General features: G+C 52.2%; 2 protein-coding genes across 8 annotated transcripts in view; one reads left to right on the forward strand and one right to left on the reverse strand.

Moving 5' to 3' along the window:
- LOC147108444 (uncharacterized) overlaps positions 1-3320 on the reverse strand; it is a 100111-nt gene extending 96791 nt beyond the window's left edge. For 6 of the 7 annotated variants that reach the window (XR_015080597.1, XM_086005086.1, XM_086005084.1 and 3 more), the window contains exon 1: positions 2946-3086. Coding sequence is in view for 5 of the 7 variants with exons in the window: in XM_086005086.1 (XP_085861212.1) it covers positions 2946-3008 (63 nt within the window). In the remaining 2 variants the exon portion in view is untranslated. The other variant, XM_086005087.1, reaches the window with a different exon arrangement.
- Positions 3321-3410: 90 nt separating this feature from the next.
- LOC147108445 (ras-related protein Rab-8A) overlaps positions 3411-22262 on the forward strand; it is a 27070-nt gene continuing 8218 nt past the window's right edge. The window contains exons 1-7 of the mRNA XM_086005089.1: positions 3411-3633; positions 4832-4892; positions 8283-8343; positions 8824-8901; positions 9797-9886; positions 14368-14433; positions 16405-16455. Of these exons, the coding sequence (XP_085861215.1) occupies positions 3510-3633; positions 4832-4892; positions 8283-8343; positions 8824-8901; positions 9797-9886; positions 14368-14433; positions 16405-16455 (531 nt within the window). The 5' untranslated portion in view covers positions 3411-3509. The remainder of the gene's footprint in view (positions 3634-4831; positions 4893-8282; positions 8344-8823; positions 8902-9796; positions 9887-14367; positions 14434-16404; positions 16456-22262) is intronic.

The following is a 22262-nucleotide window of genomic DNA, read 5'->3' on the forward strand; positions in this document are numbered from 1 at the left end:
GAGGAAAAGAGAGAGAGAAGGGGGGGGGGCAAGAGAGAAGGGGGGGGGGCAAGAGAGAAGGGGGGGGGCAAGAGAGAAGGGGGGGGGGCAAGAGAGAAGGGGGGGGGGCAAGAGAGAAGGGGGGGGGGGCAAGAGAGAAGGGGGGGGGGCAAGAGAGAAGGGGGGGGGGGCAAGAGAGAAGGGGGGGGGGGCAAGAGAGAAGGGGGGGGGGGGCAAGAGAGAAGGGGGGGGGGGCAAGAGAGAAGGGGGGGGGGCAAGAGAGAAGGGGGGGGGCAAGAGAGAAGGGGGGGGGCAAGAGAGAAGGGGGGGGGGCAAGAGAGAAGGGGGGGGGCAAGAGAGAAGGGGGGGGGCAAGAGAGAAGGGGGGGGCAAGAGAGAAGGGGGGGGGCAAGAGAGAAGGGGGGGGGCAAGAGAGAAGGGGGGGGGGCAAGAGAGAAGGGGGGGGGGGCAAGAGAGAAGGGGGGGGGGCAAGAGAGAAGGGGGGGGGGCAAGAGAGAAGGGGGGGGGCAAGAGAGAAGGGGGGGGGCAAGAGAGAAGGGGGGGGGGCAAGAGAGAAGGGGGGGGGCAAGAGAGAAGGGGGGGGGCAAGAGAGAAGGGGGGGGGCAAGAGAGAAGGGGGGGGGGCAAGAGAGAAGGGGGGGGGCAAGAGAGAAGGGGGGGGGCAAGAGAGAAGGGGGGGGGCAAGAGAGAAGGGGGGGGGCAAGAGAGAAGGGGGGGCAAGAGAGAAGGGGGGGGGCAAGAGAGAAGGGGGGGGCAAGAGAGAAGGGGGGGGCAAGAGAGAAGGGGGGGGGCAAGAGAGAAGGGGGGGGGCAAGAGAGAAGGGGGGGGGCAAGAGAGAAGGGGGGGGCAAGAGAGAAGGGGGGGGCAAGAGAGAAGGGGGGGCAAGAGAGAAGGGGGGGCAAGAGAGAAGGGGGGGGGGCAAGAGAGAAGGGGGGGGGGGGGGCAAGAGAGAAGGGGGGGGGGGGCAAGAGAGAAGGGGGGGGGGCAAGAGAGAAGGGGGGGGCAAGAGAGAAGGGGGGGGGGGGGGCAAGAGAGAAGGGGGGGGGGGCAAGAGAGAAGGGGGGGGGGGGCAAGAGAGAAGGGGGGGGGGGGGGCAAGAGAGAAGGGGGGGGGGGGGCAAGAGAGAAGGGGGGGGGGGGGGCAAGAGAGAAGGGGGGGGGGGGCAAGAGAGAAGGGGGGGGGGGGGGCAAGAGAGAAGGGGGGGGGGGCAAGAGAGAAGGGGGGGGGGGGCAAGAGAGAAGGGGGGGGGGGGCAAGAGAGAAGGGGGGGGGGGGCAAGAGAGAAGGGGGGGGGGGGGCAAGAGAGAAGGGGGGGGGGGGCAAGAGAGAAGGGGGGGGGGGGGCAAGAGAGAAGGGGGGGGGGGGGGCAAGAGAGAAGGGGGGGGGGGCAAGAGAGAAGGGGGGGGGGGCAAGAGAGAAGGGGGGGGGGGGCAAGAGAGAAGGGGGGGGGGGGCAAGAGAGAAGGGGGGGGGGGGGGGCAAGAGAGAAGGGGGGGGGGGGCAAGAGAGAAGGGGGGGGGGGGCAAGAGAGAAGGGGGGGGGGGCAAGAGAGAAGGGGGGGGGGGGCAAGAGAGAAGGGGGGGGGGGGCAAGAGAGAAGGGGGGGGGGCAAGAGAGAAGGGGGGGGGGGGGCAAGAGAGAAGGGGGGGGGGGGGCAAGAGAGAAGGGGGGGGGGGCAAGAGAGAAGGGGGGGGGGGGCAAGAGAGAAGGGGGGGGGGGGCAAGAGAGAAGGGGGGGGGGGGGCAAGAGAGAAGGGGGGGGGGGGCAAGAGAGAAGGGGGGGGGGGGCAAGAGAGAAGGGGGGGGGGGGGGCAAGAGAGAAGGGGGGGGGGGGGCAAGAGAGAAGGGGGGGGGGGGCAAGAGAGAAGGGGGGGGGGGCAAGAGAGAAGGGGGGGGGGCAAGAGAGAAGGGGGGGGGGGCAAGAGAGAAGGGGGGGGGGCAAGAGAGAAGGGGGGGGGGGCAAGAGAGAAGGGGGGGGGGGGCAAGAGAGAAGGGGGGGGGGGGCAAGAGAGAAGGGGGGGGGGCAAGAGAGAAGGGGGGGGGGCAAGAGAGAAGGGGGGGGGGGCAAGAGAGAAGGGGGGGGGGCAAGAGAGAAGGGGGGGGGGCAAGAGAGAAGGGGGGGGGGCAAGAGAGAAGGGGGGGGGGCAAGAGAGAAGGGGGGGCAAGAGAGAAGGGGGGGGCAAGAGAGAAGGGGGGGGGGCAAGAGAGAAGGGGGGGGGGCAAGAGAGAAGAGGGGGGGGGCAAGAGAGAAGAGGGGGGGGGCAAGAGAGAAGAGGGGGGGGGCAAGAGAGAAGAGGGGGGGGGCAAGAGAGAAGAGGGGGGGGGCAAGAGAGAAGAGGGGGGGGGCAAGAGAGAAGAGGGGGGGGGGCAAGAGAGAAGAGGGGGGGGCAAGAGAGAAGAGGGGGGGGCAAGAGAGAAGAGGGGGGGGCAAGAGAGAAGAGGGGGGGGGCAAGAGAGAAGGGGGGGGGCAAGAGAGAAGGGGGGGGCAAGAGAGAAGGGGGGGGCAAGAGAGAAGGGGGGGGGGGCAAGAGAGAAGGGGGGGGGGCAAGAGAGAAGGGGGGGGGGCAAGAGAGAAGGGGGGGGGCAAGAGAGAAGGGGGGGGGGCAAGAGAGAAGGGGGGGGGGGGCAAGAGAGAAGGGGGGGGGGGGCAAGAGAGAAGGGGGGGGGGGCAAGAGAGAAGGGGGGGGGGGCAAGAGAGAAGGGGGGGGGGGGCAAGAGAGAAGGGGGGGGGGGCAAGAGAGAAGGGGGGGGGGGCAAGAGAGAAGGGGGGGGGGGCAAGAGAGAAGGGGGGGGGGGCAAGAGAGAAGGGGGGGGGGCAAGAGAGAAGGGGGGGGGGCAAGAGAGAAGGGGGGGGGGCAAGAGAGAAGGGGGGGGGGCAAGAGAGAAGGGGGGGGGCAAGAGAGAAGGGGGGGGGCAAGAGAGAAGGGGGGTAGGGAGGAGTCCACACTGACCCCTCTGGCGGGCCGGGCTGGTCTACAGGGCCTCACTAGCACCGAGACGGGGTGAGCGGGCATAGCGGGTGCAGGCCCAAGCCTCGGCCTGAAGTAATCGCTCCCTCCACCCGGGCACTTCGCTTCACACAAACAGGCCGACTCTCACCTTACTGTGACCTCACTTCCGGAATCGCTGACTAGCACAAGGAGGCGCAAACGGGAGGCAAGAGGCGCCGCAGCCGCACTCTCGGAGGAACGAACCCAGTCCTCCCAGCCGGACGCCGCTCCCATTCACCGCCAGCGCTCGGGAAGCCAGCTGGGAGCGGCGGAGGACTTCAGTCGCCGCGGCCGTCGATGCGAGAGCCGGGAGTCGGTGCGCCGCCGTACGGTTCCCGGCGGAAACGGTTCAATGCGAAAGGGAGCGCGCCCGCTTGTGACGCCGCTGATTGACAGTCGCGTTCATCCAGTCGGCTGCGAGCGGGGGGGCGTGACGAGTAAGGCTGACCAATGGGCGGGGGGGCCGGCACGGGCCAATGAGGGTCCGGAAGGCGGTGCTTCCTGCCGTGCTGGCGGGCGACGGCCATGGCGAAGACCTACGACTATCTGTTCAAGCTCCTGCTGATCGGCGACAGCGGCGTTGGCAAGACCTGCGTCCTTTTCCGCTTCTCCGAGGATGCCTTCAACACCACCTTCATCTCCACCATTGGTAGGCCCAGGGGCCCGGGCTCTGAGCCTGGTTCCGGGGAGCGGAGGCCCGGGTCGGGGTGAGGGCCGAGTTCCTCCCGCTACTGCACTAGCCGCCCTGTCCCGCCCCGGGAGCCGTTGGCGATCTTTCCCGGGGCGCCTCGGCCTGGCAGCGGTCAGTGTGTGTTTGGCTTCAGCCCCAGTCTGTGTGACCGCGGGGGCCTTAAGTGAAGCTGGGCCCTGGGCACCGAGTCCTTTCCCTGTTCAATCCCCGCCTTACTGAGGTCAATAACGCTCCCGCCCGAGAGGCGCTGACCGGGGCCGGGGCTGTTGGGAGCTCTTAGCTGTGACGTTACAGCACGGTTTCACCTGGCAGAAGGCAGCTACTGTCTTGACTGCTGATATAAAATAATTAGTGTGTGGCCAAACATTGTGCATTTTAAACAAACTGATTACCCTGCAAATTATTTGGACTCCGACTATGATTTTAAAAGTTTTTTTTGATTTACCCTACTTAAAATGTTTTAATTTTGCGGATTTTCCTAGTTTGTGTGTTGAGGCCATTTGCAGCACCCCAAGCCAGAAATAAAGGATCAAAGCTTAGACCTTCCTGATCCATCTGCCTTGCGACCACACACACCACACTGGCCATTATCAGATGGGCAGTGGTGTCATGAAGTGCCTTTTTTAATGCATATGGTAGTCATTCGGTGTGTTTAGTATCAGGGTGAGCTTTATTGGGTATCTGTAGGTCTGGTTCCTGCCATTTGCACATTTTCCATTTGTTGAGAGAGAGCTGGGTCGGTTCAGCAATATTGTCTTTGAGAGATGCTCTGTGGGCAGCCTGGTTAAAGACTCTATTGAGAATTGTTGCAGTTTATAGAATAATAAAGAAAGGAGATGGTGATACTCTGGAAGGGATTGTGCGGGAGGCTCATGGCTTCAGGCTCAATAAGTTCCTCGTGTTGTCTGCTCATTATTTATTTTATGTTTTCATTACTTTTATTAACAGTTTGGTTAAGAGCAGGCTGTTGCACAATGCCTCACACCAGGCATATGGAACCTGAAGGGGGAAGAAATAATAATTCATACTTAAATTCATGAATGCATATTTAGACTGTCATGGGAAGGTTTGGATAGGAGGTTGTGTTCTGGTGATACTGCAACAAGTATCCTTTAATCCAAAACCCTCTTAACTTCTTGCTTTCCCTTGTTTTCAGGTATTGATTTTAAAATCCGAACGATTGAGTTGGAGGGAAAGAAAATCAAGCTGCAGATATGGTGAGGATTGTGAGGCTGCTCTCCCTGCTGTGTGCTGCCGGCATCTGTCTTGAAGTCAGGGTCCTTTCTAATGGAGACATTGAAACCTCTGACTCTTGTTAGTGACATCACTGCGCAAAGATAATTTGAAAACGTACGTGTGTTCGCTAGTTGGTCGGTCAGGATCTGGGAAGTGGGTTTACCGAAGGAATGTTTTAAAATGGTGAATTTTTGGTGCTTCTGACGGTACTAGCTCTGTGGAATAGAACATCGAATTGTTGGTATTACACACACGAAGTGGTCATTTGGCCCATCATGCCACTGCAAGCTCTTTCAAAACAGCATGCATTGTAATCCCCTTTTAATGTAGAAAATGTCCCAATATGTTTCACGGGGTGGGGAAAGGAAACATATTAGAAATAGATACAGGAATGGCGCTGTGTCACGGAGGGAGAGGATAGGAGGGGTCACCAATCCTTGGTCTACAAGATGGGTTTAGAGAGAGATTTTATCTGTTTCCTTTATTACAACAGTAACTGCACTTCAAAAGTATTTCATTGCCTGTAAAGTGCTTTGGGTTGTTCTGAGGTTGTGAAAGGTGCTGTATAAATGCAAGTCTTTCTTTATGTGGAGAGAAGGGGTGAGGTGGCAGGGTTTAAGGAGGGAGTTTGAGAGATTGGGGCCGAGCAGGCTGTAGGCGAAGGAGAAAAGGATGCCCAAAAGACCAGAGTCAGAGGACAGTAGGGGTGGGGATAGGCTGGAGGCGGGGCCACAGATAGGGTAGGGCAGGGTCATGGAGCAACAAGAGGATGAAAACTTTAAATGGAAAATGTTTTGGGGGACTGGGAGCCAGTGTACATTGCTGAGAATGGGCATGGTGGGCAAATAGGGCCTCGTGCTGGATATGGAGGCTGCAGTTTGGGCCAGTTGCAGTTTGTGAAGAAGGGAGACATTGGAGTGATCGAGGCTGAAGAGGGCAATAGATGTAGATCAGGGTTTTGGTGATGGAAGGGCTGAGGTAGCAGTGGGTCATGTGGAAATGAGCCGTCCTGGGGCGCGCCAGAGGCAGCAAGAGAAGTCATTGCTAGAGATGCTTTGGCTACAATTGGACAGGAAGATAAGGGCAGTACCACGCAGTGAGTTGTTGTGATCTGGAATGCGCTGCCTGAAAGGGCGGTGGAAGCAGATTCAACAGTAACTTCAAAAGGGAATTGGATAAATACTTGAAAAGGAGAAATTTGCAGGGCAGTTGGAAAAGAGCAGAAGAGTGGGACTAGCTGGATAGTTCTTTCAAAGAGCAGGCACGATGAGCCAAATGGCGGCCTCCTGTGCTGTGTGATTCTATGAGGAGATTGCCGCCTGTCACTTGGTCAGACCAGCCTCGAGGCTGTGAGCAGGGTGGAAGTCTTTTTTTACCTTAACTCAGTGAAATGGCCAGTTGTTGTGCCTGGCTGTGGTCTCGCATCCGCTGCTTTATGTCCTCAGCTGATGATGCAGCTAAAAACCTGTGGCTAGTTCTGGAGTAGTGTGGTTAGAAGCCTGGCAGCCAGTCTCCATGTGCTGAGGAAATAGCGTGGGTTGTGAGCAGATGTAGAAAGGGAGGAAGTGGAGTGAGACTGGGACCGTTTGTTCAGAGCACAGTATCTGTGTACTTGCTGGTTCGGGTGTCCAATCTTGCTGGTTTGGTCCAGAACTGCATCTCCCAAAACTGACCATCAGAGTGGTACAGTGAGCAGCATTGGAGCCAAGTTAACCCTTCGTGGCTGACTTCATGTTGACTACTTTACCGCACTTAACATTTGTCCAGCCAGCTTGGCTCACTAATGGTGAGCCTGTCCCTGGGGGCTGAAATTCTTCCACTCTACTCCAGGTAGCCCTGTAAGCCAGTGCCTGAACTGGTAGGGTGGTCCTAACTGGACAAGTAGCTGGAAGCACATATTTGAGGGTCCCTGAGGCTGGGCTGAGTAAAGAAGTTTCTCCTGAATTCCGTTTTGGATTTATTAGTGAATATCTTTTATTTATGGCTCCTAGTTCTGGTCTACTCGCCCCCCCCCCCCCCCAACAAGTGGAAACATCTTCTCTACGTCTACCCTATCAAACCCCTTCATAATTTTGAAGATCAGCCCTCGGCTTTCCCTTTTCTAGAGAAAAGAGCCTCAAGGGCAGCACGGTGGCATAGTGGTTAGCACTGTTGCCTCACAGCGCCAGGGACCCGGGTTCGAATCCGGCCTCGGGTGACTGTGTGGAGTTTGCACATTCTCCCCGTGTTTGCGTGGGTTTCCTCCGGGTGCTCCGGTTTCCTCCCACAGTCCAAAGATGTGCGGGTTAGGATGATTGGCTATGATAAATTGACCCTTAGTGTTAGGGGGATTAAATACGTGGGGTTACGGGGATAGGGTGGGATATGTGTTGGTGTAGGGGTTACGGGGATCGGGTGGGATATGTGTCGGTGCAGGCTCGATGGGCCGAAATGGCCTCTATCTGCACTGTGGGGTTTCTGTGATTCTGTGAACGTAGAAAAGAAAGACTTGCATTTCTATAGCACCTTTCACGACCTCAAGACGTCCCAAAGCGCTTTACAGCCAATGAAGTACTATTTTTGAAGTGTAGTCACTGTTGTAATATAGGAAACGTGGCAGCCGATTTGCGCACAGCAAGCTCCCGCAAACAGCAATGTGACAATGACCAGATAATCTGTTTTCGTGATGTTGATTGAGGGTTATATATTGGCCAGGACACCAGGGATAACTCCCCTACTCTTCTTCGAAATAAGGCCAGGGAATCTTTTTTATGTCCACCTTCGAGAACAGACTGGGCCTTGGTTTAACGTCTCATCCGAAAGACAGCACCTCCCTCAGTACTGCACTGGGAGTGTCAGCCTAGATTTTTGTACTCAGGTCTCTGGAGTGGGACTTGCACCACAACCTTCTGAGTCAGACATGAGAGTGCTACCAACTGAGCCACAGGTGACAACTCTATTGCTTTCTGTTTTACCCCCACTGGTTGACTCAAAGTAATGCCAGTGGGAACTGTGCTTGACAGGCACTTTGGGACGTCTTGAGGTCGTGAAAGGTGCTATAGAAATGCAAGTCTTTTCTATGTTGAGGCTCTTTTCTCTAGAAAAGAGAAAGCCGAGGGCTGATCTCCATCCCAGCAGTCTTGGTTAAATCCAATTCTTGAGAGTGAGGAGGCACAATCCCCTTGTGTGACTGTGTGCGAGTAAAGGGACTGTGCAGCAGTTTAATCAGTGAAGTGCTTGTTAATCACATGGGACGATAGTTGTTTTACGAGCATCGGAGATGTGTTTGCACAAGAGAAAGAATCGTGAAATAAATATGATGTCACAAAACAGTTAACAGAAAGACTGACGTAAGATCACTGAGTGTAACTAAATCTGTTCCAATCTCCTAGGGACACAGCTGGGCAGGAGCGCTTTCGGACAATCACCACTGCATACTACCGAGGGGCCATGGTAAGCTGTCAATGTCACATCAGCTTCATACATTATTAATACAACAGCAAAATAATGCGGACGCTGGAAATCTGAAATAACAACAGAAAATGCTGGAAATACTCAGCAGGCCAGGCAGCATCCGTGGAGAGAGAAACCGAGTTAACGTTTCAGGGAAGGGTCCCAGACCTGAAATGTTAACTCTTTCTCTCTCCAAGTATTTCCAGCATTTTCTGTTGTTATTTGATACATTATTAACCCTCATTAGCAGGTGCTGTGGTGAATGAAGTCGTCCAGGCGATGGGGGAGTTGCTGCGTGCCGTTTGTACAGCTAGAGTGAGAGCGGGATACTGTTCAAAGTCTAGAGTCACCACAGGGTTAATTTTCAAACCTGAATGGTCGATTAGTTAAGCTGGGGGGTGGGTGAGTGCGAGTGTGTTTAGATCTCAGTAAATAATACTTTCCTGACTAATTTAACACTTCTGCTGGTCTCTCTGGCAGGGAATCATGTTGGTGTATGACATCACTAATGAGAAGTCCTTTGATAACATCAAGAACTGGATCCGGAATATCGAGGAGGTATGTTTTAGAAACCTATTGGGCTTTCCAACAAGACATGCAACCCTGCTCTGTCAGCCTGGGCTCTGTGGGTGCACTCTCTCCTCTGAGAAGGTCACGGCTTCAACCACCCCCGCCCCCCCCCCCCCCCACCGATGTTTGTGGGACCTTGCTGTCTGCAAATTGGTTGTCGTGTTTCCTGACACTGTACAGACCTGCAACAGTAATCTGATCAAGTAAATGGAGCAGGCTGACCAAGGGTTTTGGACAAAATTATGTCATTTTTAGTGGGAGTACATGCAAGTGATTGAATCTGTATCGCAGCCACCCCCCCCCCCCCCCCCCTCTACAAGAAGGGTCCAAATATCATCCTTGAAACATGTCAGTGTTGACTGATGTAAAATCCTCCTCACTTACAGGGAAGGGGAGGCCCCAATGAGGAGTTTGAGCAGCAGTTTAACATTTTGGGCATGAAAGGGCTTTTGACGGATTTTTGTTAAACAGTGCTCCTGGGGAGAAGCTTGGAGGGGTTAGCGTGAGGATTATGGCTGGGTTTTATGCCCATTTTCACAATGTTCTGCTCACTCAGGATTACACCCTCAGAATTGGGTTCTTGGAGATGAAAGATTCATCAAGATCCTCAAGTATAAATAATTTGGCCCATTGAAGCTCATTGAAACTCTCACTGTGGCATATCTTTATTTAAACTTGGTCCCAGTGTTTTTGTCAATGTTACCTTGTGTGGTAGATAAGAGGATTTGAGCACAGAGACTGGGGTGATGAGTCATGTGGCTCGTACCTTTGGGTAGGTGGGGGTTGTGGATGTTGAATAATGGGGGTGAGGGATGGCGGGATGTATACTGATTTCAGCTGTGACCTTTTCGCTATAGTTGCTTTTCTCTATCTTCTATCTCAGCATGCCTCAGCAGATGTAGAGAAAATGATCCTTGGGAACAAGTGTGACGTAAATGAGAAAAGACAAGTCAGCAAAGAACGTGGAGAGAAGGTACGAACCCCAGAACTCTAACTACAACTGACTGGTTGTGAGAAGCTTAGGCTTTTGCTTTAGATATTCTCTCAGGCACAGGGTGCTTATCACTCCCATGAGCGGAGTGTCTTTTGCATAATATCTCCACGTCCCTCTCCATACCCTTTGAAGACGGACTGAAGTAAGACAAGACCAGAAGCAAATCGTTAAGTTGCTTTATTTCACAGCATGTAGAGCAACAATTATGACCAGGTTCACTGATTCCATTCTTATCTATCTAATCGTAGCCAGAGAATCACCTGCGACGGCTTCTCTTCCTGCTCCCGCATTGTTACCTCTGGTGTCCCCCAAGGATCTATCCTTGGCCCCCTCCTATTTCTCATCTACATGTTGCCCCTTGGCGACATCATCAGTTTCCACGTGTACGCTGACGACACCCAGCTCTACCTCATTACCACTTCTCTCTGTAAGGGGTCGTTTTAACGAGCTTATGGTGTGCTAAATCGGTTTTGATTTTCGCACGGTTCTAGACACTGGGCTTATTGCCAGACAACCTTTGTGTGTTGGCCCAACTCGTGACTCGGAAGACAAATGGTCAGATGAGACAGATTGAGTTTTAAATCAAAACGATCTTTATTTTTGAAAGAGAATGTACACAGAGAAAAATGGCAAGAATAAATGCAGACGAAAAAATAACATTTCTCACAGAGGACTAAATTATACACTGAGAAAAATAACTTTAAAGCATATAAACAGTTCTAAAATAGCGATAAGCTAAAAGCGGGGGTGAGGGAAGCGCACGGACACGTCGAGGGATAAGTCACACTCCTGACTTACAAATACCCTTAACGTTACAAACCCTCCCGTTAACTGAATATACCTCAATTATGTCAGTTAGGTAGAGTTGGGCCTTTATGCTCACCAGAATTTCAAAACCCTTCTGGACCTTGGTACTTCTTGTTACGTCTGGAATTTCCGATCTTCCTTATGGGACCGGCTCCTGGACCCTGTTACTTGGTGTCGTCCGGGACCTCCGACCTTCCTTATGGGACCGGCTCCTGGACTCGCTCTCCTGTACAAACTTTGGAAGTCCCCCGAAATCCTCGAGCCGTTTTCTGTTCCGCACGGTCCTCGAACTCCTGATGGTAACTGGACTTGGACTTCACGGTGTGAACCGTCTCCGGAGGAGTCTTCCTTACTCTGGTCGAATCTTAGACTGACTTGCTGACGATTTACCTGAACGGTTATACTCTTTTCTGGCCCTAATCTTGGCGCCAAATCAACCGTTTTCCTTTGTCACGGTTGCTTTAACAAAAGCAAGCACATTAATTTTAACTGCTCGCAAATCGAACAAATGGGAATCCGATTAGTGTCCCTTCGTTTGTGTGTGCTCAGCAGTTTCTGAGATCGGTTACCGCTTTGCCATAATGGGAATCCATTTAGTGTCCCTCCGTTTGTGTGTGCTCAGCGGTTTCTGAGATCGGTTACCGCTCTGCCAGCGATTAGCGCACCTCCAGGTGCTAATAGTTTTGTTTACTGCTGTAACCACATTACAATATCAAAAACAGTAAGGTTCTGTATTCTTCTAATCGATGATGACTCAGACTGCTGTTAGGTACTCTGTGTGTGTGTGTCCTTTTGAACTGGGCCATGAGAACTGCCAACTCCATTCTGTGTTCTCACAATGTGGCCACTTCAGGGGCCCTACCCGTATACTGTATTTCATGGATTTTTGCGAATCCTACATCTCAACCCCTCCACGGTCTCTAAATTGTCAGACTGCTTGTCCGATGAGCAGAAATTTTCTCCAATTAAATATTGGGAAGACCGAAGCCATTGTTTTCGGTCCCCGCCACAAACTCTGTTCCTTAGCCACTGACTCCATCCCTCTCCCTATCTGTCTGAGGCTGAACCACACTGTTCGCAACGTTGGTGTCATATTTGACCCGGAAATGAGCTTCCGACCGCATATCCGCAGCATAACTAAGACCGCCTATTTCCACCTCCATAACGTCAATCGTCTCCGCCATTGCCTCAGCTCATCCGCTGCTGAAACCCTCATCCATGCCTTTGTTACCTCTAGACTTGACAATTCCAGCGCACTCCTGGCCGGCCTCCCACATTCTACCCTCTGTAAGCTTGAGTTCATCCAAAACTCGGCTGCCCGTATCCTAACTCGCACCAAGTCCTGTTCACCCATCACCCCTATGCTCGCTGACCTACATTGGCTCCCAGTTAAGCAATGCCTCGATTTCAAAATTATCATCCTTGTTTTCAAATCTCTCCATGGCCTCGCCCCTCCCTATCTCTGTAATGTCCTCCAACCCCACAACCCTCCGAGATATCTGCGCTCCTCCAATTCTGCCCTCTTGAGCATCCCTGATTATAATCGCTCAACCATTGGTGGCAGTGCCTTCTGTTACAAGGCTCTAGTCTCTGGAATTCCCTCCCTAATCCTCTCCGCATCGCTACCTCTCTTTCCTCCTTTAAGACTCTCCTTAAAACCTACCTCTTTGACCAAGCATTTGGTCACCTGCCCTAATTTCTCCTTATGTGGCTCAGTGTCATTTTTTGTCTTTTAATACGCCTGTGAAGCGCCTTGGGATGTTTTACTACGTTAAAGGCGCTATATAAATACAGGTTGTTGTTAATTCAATCAGTGCAACATGTCTATTTAATACAAAAGTAATGAACATGCTACACATGCCTACATCAGCACGGTGGCATAGTGGTTAGCACTGTTGCCTCACAGCGCCAGAGACCCGGGTTCGAATCCGGCCTTGGGCGGCTGTCTGTGTGGAGTTTGCACATTCTCCCCGTGTTTGCGTGGGTTTTCTCCGGGTGCTCCGGTTTCCTCCCACAGTCCAAAGATGTGCGGGTTAGGTTGATTGGCTATGATAAATTGACCCTTAGTGTTAGGGGGATTAAATACGTGGGGTTACAAGGATAGGGTGGGTTATGTGTTGGTGTAGGGGTTACGGGGATCGGGTGGGATATGTGTCGGTGCAGGCTCGATGGGCCGAAATGGCCTCTATCTACACTGTGGGGTTTCTGTGATTCTGTGATCAGTGGGTTGTCTTGCTTGACTTAAAATAATTCTGAACTACCCTCCTGCCATTGTCCTTGTGGGCCATAACTTGACTGACTTTGCAGGCTTTGCTGGACCTGACTGCCTGTGTCTGTTTCTCTTTTTTTATTTAATCTCCCTTTGTTCAGATCCAGAAAGGACCAGAGACTTCCTGACACGATGGGTATCGATTGCTGAGACAAGCTAACCGATTGTTTAATATTAATTTTCTATGGGGAAACAACATTAGGGAATTCAGAAGGCACTTCTTTACCCAGAGAGCGGTGAGAATGTGGAACTCGCTACCACAGGGAGTAGTTGAGGCAAATAGCACAGATGCATTTAAGGGGAGGCTGGATAACCATATGAGGGAGAAGGGAATAGAGTTAGATGAGGAAAGACTGGAGGAGGCTCGAATGGAGCATAAACGCCGGCATGGACTGGTTGGGCCGAATGACCTGTTTCTGTGCCATATATCCAATGTAAAACATTGAAGTTGAGCTCATTAATGTTTGAAGCACCTATCGTCTCCATGCCTTGTTTTTCCATTTGTGTGAATGCACTTTTCTTTAAAACCACAGCATTTAAAGGTAACTTTTTCCCCTCTATCCAGAAGTGTGACCATGGTGCAGGAACCTGCTTTTGTTGTTTCACTACCACTTTTCCAAATTGTCACTGGGGGCTTTGGCAATTCTTATCAGGAAATAAGGCATTCCCTGTATCCCAGGAAATGGTGTGAGAGGAGCTGAATGTTAACAATTGGGTAACATTAGACACCCCTCCTCTTCCTCTCCCCAGCCCCTCGAGCTTGTGTTGAGGGAATACTGTACTTTCCAATTTTGATTCAAGTTACAAGATTTTGTGACTAAGTTTAAGATCTCAGCACAGAAGGAGGCCAGCTGGCCAATCGTGCCTATGCCAATGCGCACCACCGCCCCCCCCCCCCCCCCCCACCCCCGACAGGAGCCAGGGAAATTGGGGGGGGGGCTCCCCTGCCCCTCTCCCACCCGGCACCCCCTGGCCCTACCCTGCGAACCTTCTAGAGGGATATGAGAGTGTTGATGGTTTAGGAAAGGTAAATCAAGAGTATTAAAAGTAGACTGTGTAGGGGCCACAGTTTCAAAATAGCAGACGGTAAATTTAGGAGTGATATCGGGAAGTTTTACTTCACAAATATGCTGATCCCCCTCATGCAGTGCAGACAAAAACCCCGGAACCATTTCAGAACCAATGTTAGAGTACAAGGTGAGCTGACTGACTGCATCATCAGTAATTACCGTGACAACAGCGACCATGCTCAACAAGCACTTCATTGGCTGCTAAGAGTTTTAGGCCTGAGGCTACATAAAAGCAGGTCTGTTTTCCCCCCCTCGCCCTGTTCCCCAATTCATTGTCACATCCTGTTGGGTCAGTAGTTTTTTTTCTCTTTCAGTTAGCCAGTGACTATGGGATCAAATTCATGGAGACCAGCGCGAAAGCAAATATAAATGTGGAGAATGTAAGTATCGATCGTCCAGTGTGTTCGTTATATTCTGCTTCTAATGAAAATGTTGACTCTGCGTCGTTGCTGAAAGCCATGAGCTCCGGCGGCCCAGCACTTGTTGCTTTCCGAAAGCTCAATGATCCGACACCTGGTTTGTGTTGCCTGACCTTCAGGCCCCAGTCCCATCACCAGCCATTGCCCTTTGTCCCACTGTGGAGATGACTTGTGGCCAGCCCAGTTTGGGAACTCAGCCAGCACACCGCACAGCAAGGCACATCGCCCCTGAGCTGCTGACGAAGCCGATCGGTTCTCTCCCCGAATCAGTATCTGGTGTTCACTGTGCTCCAGAGACAGTAAAGTGCAAAGTGCTGAAATAGCATTAACTGAGGTTCATTGCTGAGATCCTTCCTCTTCCCTTCCCGCCCCTTGAGAGGTATTTGTGGTATATCGGGAGAGGGCAGGGTGGTTCTGCCGGTCCCGAGGGCTGACATTGAATAGTTGGCTTCCAATTTTAATTTTAAATGAAGAGTTTCTGGTCTGGCTGTGACCAAGTGCTCCGTCAGAATGACTCGTGATCGCTTTACTGGAATGGGGGTGAAGATCATTGAAAGAGCCCATTTGGCCTATTGTACCAGCGCAGGTGCCAGCGTTCCCATCGGAACCTTGGGAGGGGGTGGTGGGTTTTGTGGAGGAAATTAATGAAAAGGACTGGAGATTTGTATGGCACTGACAAGTGTTGTAGGGCGCAGGTGGGAAGGGGAAAACTCTGATTTTGGAGGTGAAGAAAGCGGAGTTCCTCACACCTGGCATTAGAGGTGAGGATGAAGAGGTCAGGGGAGGGAGGTCAAAAGAGCTTGTTTTTGGTGGAGGAGACGATTTGAGGTTCTCCTGTGGTTTGTGGGGATTTGGTCACAATACTACTTCAGACGGTGAAGCCAGGTCTGGTCATTACCCGCAGCCCTCTGATTGCAAGTGACAAGAGTTGACCGTTGTATCTGGTGGGTGGCGAGAAGAGTCCATGAGGGATGAGGTGTGGCGGGGGTGGTATTGAAAGCAGAGTCAAGAATTGTTGAAAGGCTCATTGGAGGCAGTGATGCCAGGGTGGGTGGTGGGCCAGAGGAAGGGGAGTTGAAGAAGGTGTTGGTGTAAGAGGGGAGGTTCCGGGTAGCGAGTGAGAATAGAAGGATTAGGGGCCGATAATGAAATGGGCATTGAGACAAGGTGGTGACTGGATACAGACGTGTCTTTGCTCAAGATCTCACATCAACAAGGCGTCACATAATGATGACGTTGAAAGATGGGATTGGTTGAGGGTGTTCATGTGGAGATTAAGGTTGTGAGGACAGGAGGTGAGAATCAAAAGTGGGTAAAGGTGAATTCAGATGTAAGCGAGGATAATAGGGACAATATTTCAGCAAGCAGGTCAGTGGGAGGCTGGAGGAGGGCAGAGGGGTAAGAGGAGCAGCAGAGAGAGAGTGGGAAATGTTGACAGCTGATGCCCAGGAGGCGCAGGGGCCGAAATGTGCTAGGAGGTGTGATTGAGGCGATTGGCATGGTTACTCACAAAGCCTGGGGCAGATGCTGCAGTCGGCACCAGCCATGTTGGGGCAGAAGGACTCTGGATCTGCAGGGGTGTTGACAAGGCAGACAACTGACGAGAGCGTGGAGGGGGGTCGAGTGAAACACTGGGAGTGGCCAGGGAGAAGGGTAGGCATCCTGAATGGTGGCGGTAAGGCAAGGGTAGCGGAGCAGAAGTCAGACAGCAGGGGGAGTGGTGCCAGTGAATTTGTGCATGTGGAGTGGGCAGGGAGCTACACAGTACCTTGAGATGGCCACAGTGGGGCAACTTGCATGAAAATGCAGTAGCGGTGGGAAGGATTTGCCTGGCGGCGGGCTGTTGTAGCATTAGCTGTCATGTTGCACTCTCCTTGACTTGCTTTCTGTTTCTGGATGGAGAGTTAATGTTTCCGATGTTTACCTTTTCAGGCATTTTTCACTCTCGCCAGAGACATAAAAACAAAAATGGACAAGAAACTGGTGAGTCTCTTCATGTGTCTGCTAATGTGCTTCCCTTCTACTGAGCTAGCGGTCCAGAAGCGTGAGCGTGTGTAACCCAGAGCAGACAGCTGATTGTGGGTGGGGAGAGATGGGCAGGACTCTGGTGCAGTGAGTCTTGCTGCCTGGGCTTGATGTGTGGAGCAGCGAGTCTGAGTATCCATATCAGCAAGCAATGATACAACAACACCTTGCATTTATATAGCGCCTTTAACATAGTAAACATAAGAACATAAGAAATAGGAGCAGGAGTCGGCCATTTGGCCCCTCGAACCTGCTCCGCCATTCAATAAGATTATGGCTGATCTTCTACCTCATCTCCACTTTCCTGCACTATCCCCATATCCCTTGATTCCCTGAATTTCCAAAAATCTATCGATCTCTGTCTTGAATATACTCAACGACTGAGCCTCCACCACCCTCTGGGGTAGAGAATTCCAAAGATTCACCACCCGCTGAGTGAAGAAATTTCTCCTCATCTCAGTCCTAAATGGCTGATTCCTTATTCGGAGACTGTGACCCCTGGTTCTAGACTTTCCAGCCAGGGGAACATCCTCCCTGCATCTACCCTGTCGAGCCCTGTAAGAATTTTATATGTTTCAATGAGATCACCTCTCATTCTTCTAAACTCTAGAAAATATAGACCTAGTCTACTCGATCTGTCCTCGTCGGACAATCTCTCCCCCCCCCCCCCCCCCCCCCCCGCATATCCCAGGAATCATTCTGGTGAACCTTTGTTGCACTCCCTCTGTGGCAAGTATATCCTTCCTTAGGTGAGGAGACCAAAAATGTACACAATACTCCAGGTGTCTCACCAGGGCCCTATATAATTGCAGTAAGACGTCTTTACTCTTATACTCAAATCCTCTTGGAATAAAGGCCAACATACCATTTGCTTTCCTAATTGCTTGCTGTACCTGCATGTTAACTTTCAGTGATTCATGTACAAGGACACCCAGGTCCCTCTGAACATCAACATTTCCCAATCTCTCACCATTTAAAAAATACTCTGCTTTTCTATTTTTCCTACCAAAGTGGATAACTTCACATTTCTCCATATTATATTCCATTTGCCATGTTCTTGCCCACTCACTTAGCCTGTCTATATCCCCTTGAAGCCTCTTTGCATCCTCCTCACAACTTACATTCCCACCCAGCTTTGTATCATCAGAAAACTTGGATATATTACATTTGGTCCCCTCATCCAAATCATTGATGTAGATTGTGAATAGCTGAGGCCCAAGCACTAGTCACAGTCTGCCAATCCGAAAATGACCCATTTATTCCTACTCTCTGTTTTCTGTCCATTAACCAACCCTCAATCCATCCATGCTGATATATTGCCCCCAATCCCATGAGCCCTAATTTTGTATAATAACCTCTTGTGTGGCACCTTATCGAATACCTTCTGAAAATCCAAATACACCACATCCACTGGTTCCCCTTTATCTATTCTGCTAGTTACAACCTCAAAAAACTCTTAACAGATTCATCAAACACGATTTCCATTTCATAAGTCCGTGTTGACTTTGACCAATCCTATTATTTTTTTTTTAAGTGCCCTGTTACCACGTCCTTAATAATAGATTCTAGCATTTTCCCTGCTACTGATGTCAGGCTAACTGGTCTGTAGTACCCTGTTTTCTCTCTCTTTCCTGGGGTTACATTTGCTACCTTCCAATCCGCGGGAACTGTTCTGGAATCTATGGAATTTTGGAAAATGACAACCAATGCTTCCGCTTTCTCTATAGCCACCTCTTTCAAAACCCTATGATGTAGGCCATCAGGTCCAGGGGATTTATCGGCTCTCAGTCCCATTAATTTCTCCAGTACTATTTTTATTACTAATAGTAATTTCTTTCAGTTCCTCATTCTTGCTGGAACCTTGGTTCTCCACTATTTCCGGGAAGTTTTTTGCTGCATCTTCTGTTAAGATAGACACAAACTATTTGTTTAATTTCACTGCCATTTCCTTATTCCCCATTATAATTTCTGCTGTCGCAACCTGTAAGGGACCCACATTTACTTTCGTTAATTTTTACCTTTTTACATACCTATAGAAGCTTTTACAGTCTGTTTTTATGTCTCTCACTAGTTTACTCTCATTCTATTTTCCCTTTATCAATTTCTTGGTCCTCCTTTGCTGAATTCTAAAATCCTCCCAATCCTCAGGTTTGCTACTCTTTTTGGCAACATTATACGCCTCATTAGTTTAAAGCCCTGTCTTTAACTTCTCTTGTTAGCCACGGTTGGACCACTTTTCCTGTGGGGTTTTTGTGCCTTAAAAGAATGTATATTTGTTGTAAATTATGTATTAATTCAAACTGAAAGATGGGTCTGTTGAACTGAAGACATTTACTACACCGAAAATGGCACAATGCATTAATTCAGCAGTGGTTTTATTAAAACTGTGGCTATAAGCTTGTCCTCAGCGGGGAGATGATGTGGTATCTATCCTCTGCTTCGTTTTACTTCTTAGTAATCCACAGCTTCCAGAATATATGTGTTAGGTTTAAAGCACAATGATATTACACCTGCAGTTACACCTGCAGTTAAATGGATAAGGATGGGGAAATTATTCCAAAGAATATATATGTTGGACTATTTAAAATACACTCCATCAATTCTGAATGCTGTCATTTATAAAATGATCAGCTGGGCATGGATTCTTACAAATACTCCCTTTAACTGGCTAAATGAGGCATATTCAATTGTCGCTAAATCTACCATGCTTTATTGTATAAGATGATTCAAATTCCATTGCTTCTCTACTGTCATACCTTTTAATGTAGTTTCCCAATCTACCTTGGCCAACTTGCCCCTCATACCTACGTAGTTTGCTTTATTTAGATTTATAACCTTCGTTTCAGATTTAACTAAATTACTTTCGAACTCAATATAAAATTCTATTATATTATGATCACTCTTCCCTAAAGGCCCCTTTACTACAAGGTTAATAATTACCCCTTTCTCGTTGCACAATACTAGATCTAAAATAGCCTGTTCCCTAGTTGGTTCCTCAACATACTGATCTGGAAAATTACCTTGCATACCTTCCATGAATTTGTCCCACACTATTACTGCAAATTTGGTTTGCCCAGTCGAGATGTAGATTGAAGTATCCCATGATTACTGTATTACCCTTGTTACATGCCCCTCTAATTTCCTGATTTATACTCTGCCCTACATTACAACTACTGTTTGGGGGCCTGTAAACAACTCCCACCAATGTTTTTTGCTCCTTGCTGTTTCTTAGCTCCACACAAACTGCTTCTACTTCTTGATTTTTGGAGCTAAGATCCTTTCTCTACTTTCTTTATCCCATCCTTTATTATCAGGGCTACCCCTCCTCCTTTTCCATTTTGCCTATCTCTTCTAAAAGTTAAGTATCCTGGAATATTTAGTTCCCAACCTTGGCCACATTGTAGCCACATCTCCATAATGGCTATTAGATCAAACCTATTAATTTCTAGCCTTTAGCTTTGACTTATTTCTATTTTTCCCTGATGTCACTGATGCCTTATTGCCTTTGTTACTCTCTGACCCACACTGCTTATTTGTACCAAAAAAACTACTCTGCTCTAGAGTCTTGACATTACTCTCATTGCTTTTAAATTTACTCTTTCCTGAATCCTCCCACCCCCCCTTCATCATTAGTTTAAAGCCCTGTCTACTGCCCTAGTTATTCAGTTCGCCAGGACACTGGTCCCAGCCCAGTTTAAGTGGAGCTTGTCCCAATGGAACAGCTCCCTCTTTCTCCAGTACTGGTGCCAGTGCCCCATGAACTGAAACCCCTTCCTCCTACACCACTCTTTGAGCCCCGCATTTAACTTCTAATCTGTTTGTCCCTATGCCAATTTGCACGTGGCTCAGGTAACAATCCAGAGATTATTACCTTTGAGGTTCTGCTTTTTAATTTGGATCCTAGCTCCTCAAACTCCCTCAGCAGAACCTCATTCCTGGTTCTACCTATGTCATTGGTTCCTACGTGGACCACAACAACTGGATCCTCCCCCTCCCACTCTAAGTTCTCCTTTGGCCCCATGGAGATGTCTTTAACCCAGGCACTGGGCAGGCAACACAACCTTCGGAACTCTCGGTTGCAGTTGCAGGGAACACTATTTCACGTAAAAAAACTCACTACGCACTTGGTTTGAGCATAAAGCAAGGCTTTAATCAACTTATTTCAGAACATGGAAGTCTAGTTGTATCCACTAGCTCCTTGTCTTTAAAAAATGTCCCTGGAAAGCTGGGGCAACGCCCGAGTATTTATACTCCTTGAACGGCGCCACCAGCTGGCCATCCAGTGTTATTTCATAGGTAATTTCTCGATGATGAGATTTATGACAGTATCTCTGCCCCTGACTACACTGTCCCCTACCACAACTACATTCCCTTTCACTCCCCCCACTTGACTAGCCTCCTGTACCATGGTGCCATGGTCAGCTCTCTCCCCCCCCCAGTCGCGCGCGCTCTCTTCCCCCCCCCCCCCCCCCCAGTCGCGCGCGCTCTCTTCCCCCCCCCCCAGTCGCGCGCGCTCTCTTCCCCCCCCCCCCCAGTCGCGCGCGCTCTCTTCCCCCCCCCCCAGTCGCGCGCGCTCTCTTCCCCCCCCCCCTCCAGTCGCGCGCGCTCTCTTCCCCCCCCCCAGTCGCGCGCGCTCTCTTCCCCCCCCAGTCGCGCGCGCTCTCTTCCCCCCCCCAGTCGCGCGCGCTCTCTCCCCCCCGTCGCGCGCGCTCTCTCCCCCCGTCGCGCGCGCTCTCTTCCCCCCCCAGTCGCGCGCGCTCTCTTCCCCCCCCAGTCGCGCGCGCTCTCTTCCCCCCGTCGCGCGCGCTCTCTCCCCCCCGTCGCGCGCGCTCTCTCCCCCCCGTCGCGCGCGCTCTCTTCCCCCCCCAGTCGCGCGCGCTCTCTTCCCCCCCCAGTCGCGCGCGCTCTCTTCCCCCCCCAGTCGCGCGCGCTCTCTTCCCCCCCCAGTCGCGCGCGCTCTCTTCCCCCCCCAGTCGCGCGCGCTCTCTTCCCCCCCCAGTCGGGCGCGCTCTCCCAGGGCTCTCTTCCCCCCCCAGTCGCGCGCGCTCTCTCCCCCCCCGTCGCGCGCGCTCTCTCCCCCCCGTCGCGCGCGCTCTCTCCCCCCCGTCGCGCGCGCTCTCTCCCCCCCGTCGCGCGCGCTCTCTCCCCCCCGTCGCGCGCGCTCTCTCCCCCCCGTCGCGCGCGCTCTCTCCCCCCCGTCGCGCGCGCTCTCTCCCCCCCCGTCGCGCGCGCTCTCTCCCCCCCCGTCGCGCGCGCTCTCTCCCCCCGTCGCGCGCGCTCTCTCCCCCCCCGTCGCGCGCGCTCTCTCCCCCCCGTCGCGCGCGCTCTCTTCCCCCCCGTCGCGCGCGCTCTCTCCCCGTCGCGGCTCTCTCCCCCGTCGCGCGCGCTCTCTCCCCCCCGTCGCGCGCGCTCTCTCCCCCCCGTCGCGCGCGCTCTCTCCCCCCCGTCGCGCGCGCTCTCTCCCCCCCGTCGCGCGCGCTCTCTCCCCCCCGTCGCGCGCGCTCTCTCCCCCCCGTCGCGCGCGCTCTCTCCCCCCGTCGCGCGCGCTCTCTCCCCCCCGTCGCGCGCGCTCTCTCCCCCCGTCGCGCGCGCTCTCTCCCCCCCGTCGCGCGCGCTCTCTCCCCCCCCGTCGCGCGCGCTCTCTCCCCCCCGTCGCGCGCGCTCTCTCCCCCCCGTCGCGCGCGCTCTCTCCCCCCCGTCGCGCGCGCTCTCTCCCCCCCGTCGCGCGCGCTCTCTCCCCCCCGTCGCGCGCGCTCTCTCCCCCC

The sequence above is a fragment of the Somniosus microcephalus genome, chromosome 13, assembly GCF_052327205.1.
Source record: "Somniosus microcephalus isolate GS21.2 chromosome 13, FLI_Smic_1.0, whole genome shotgun sequence".
NCBI classification, from domain to species: Eukaryota; Metazoa; Chordata; class Chondrichthyes; order Squaliformes; family Somniosidae; genus Somniosus; species Somniosus microcephalus.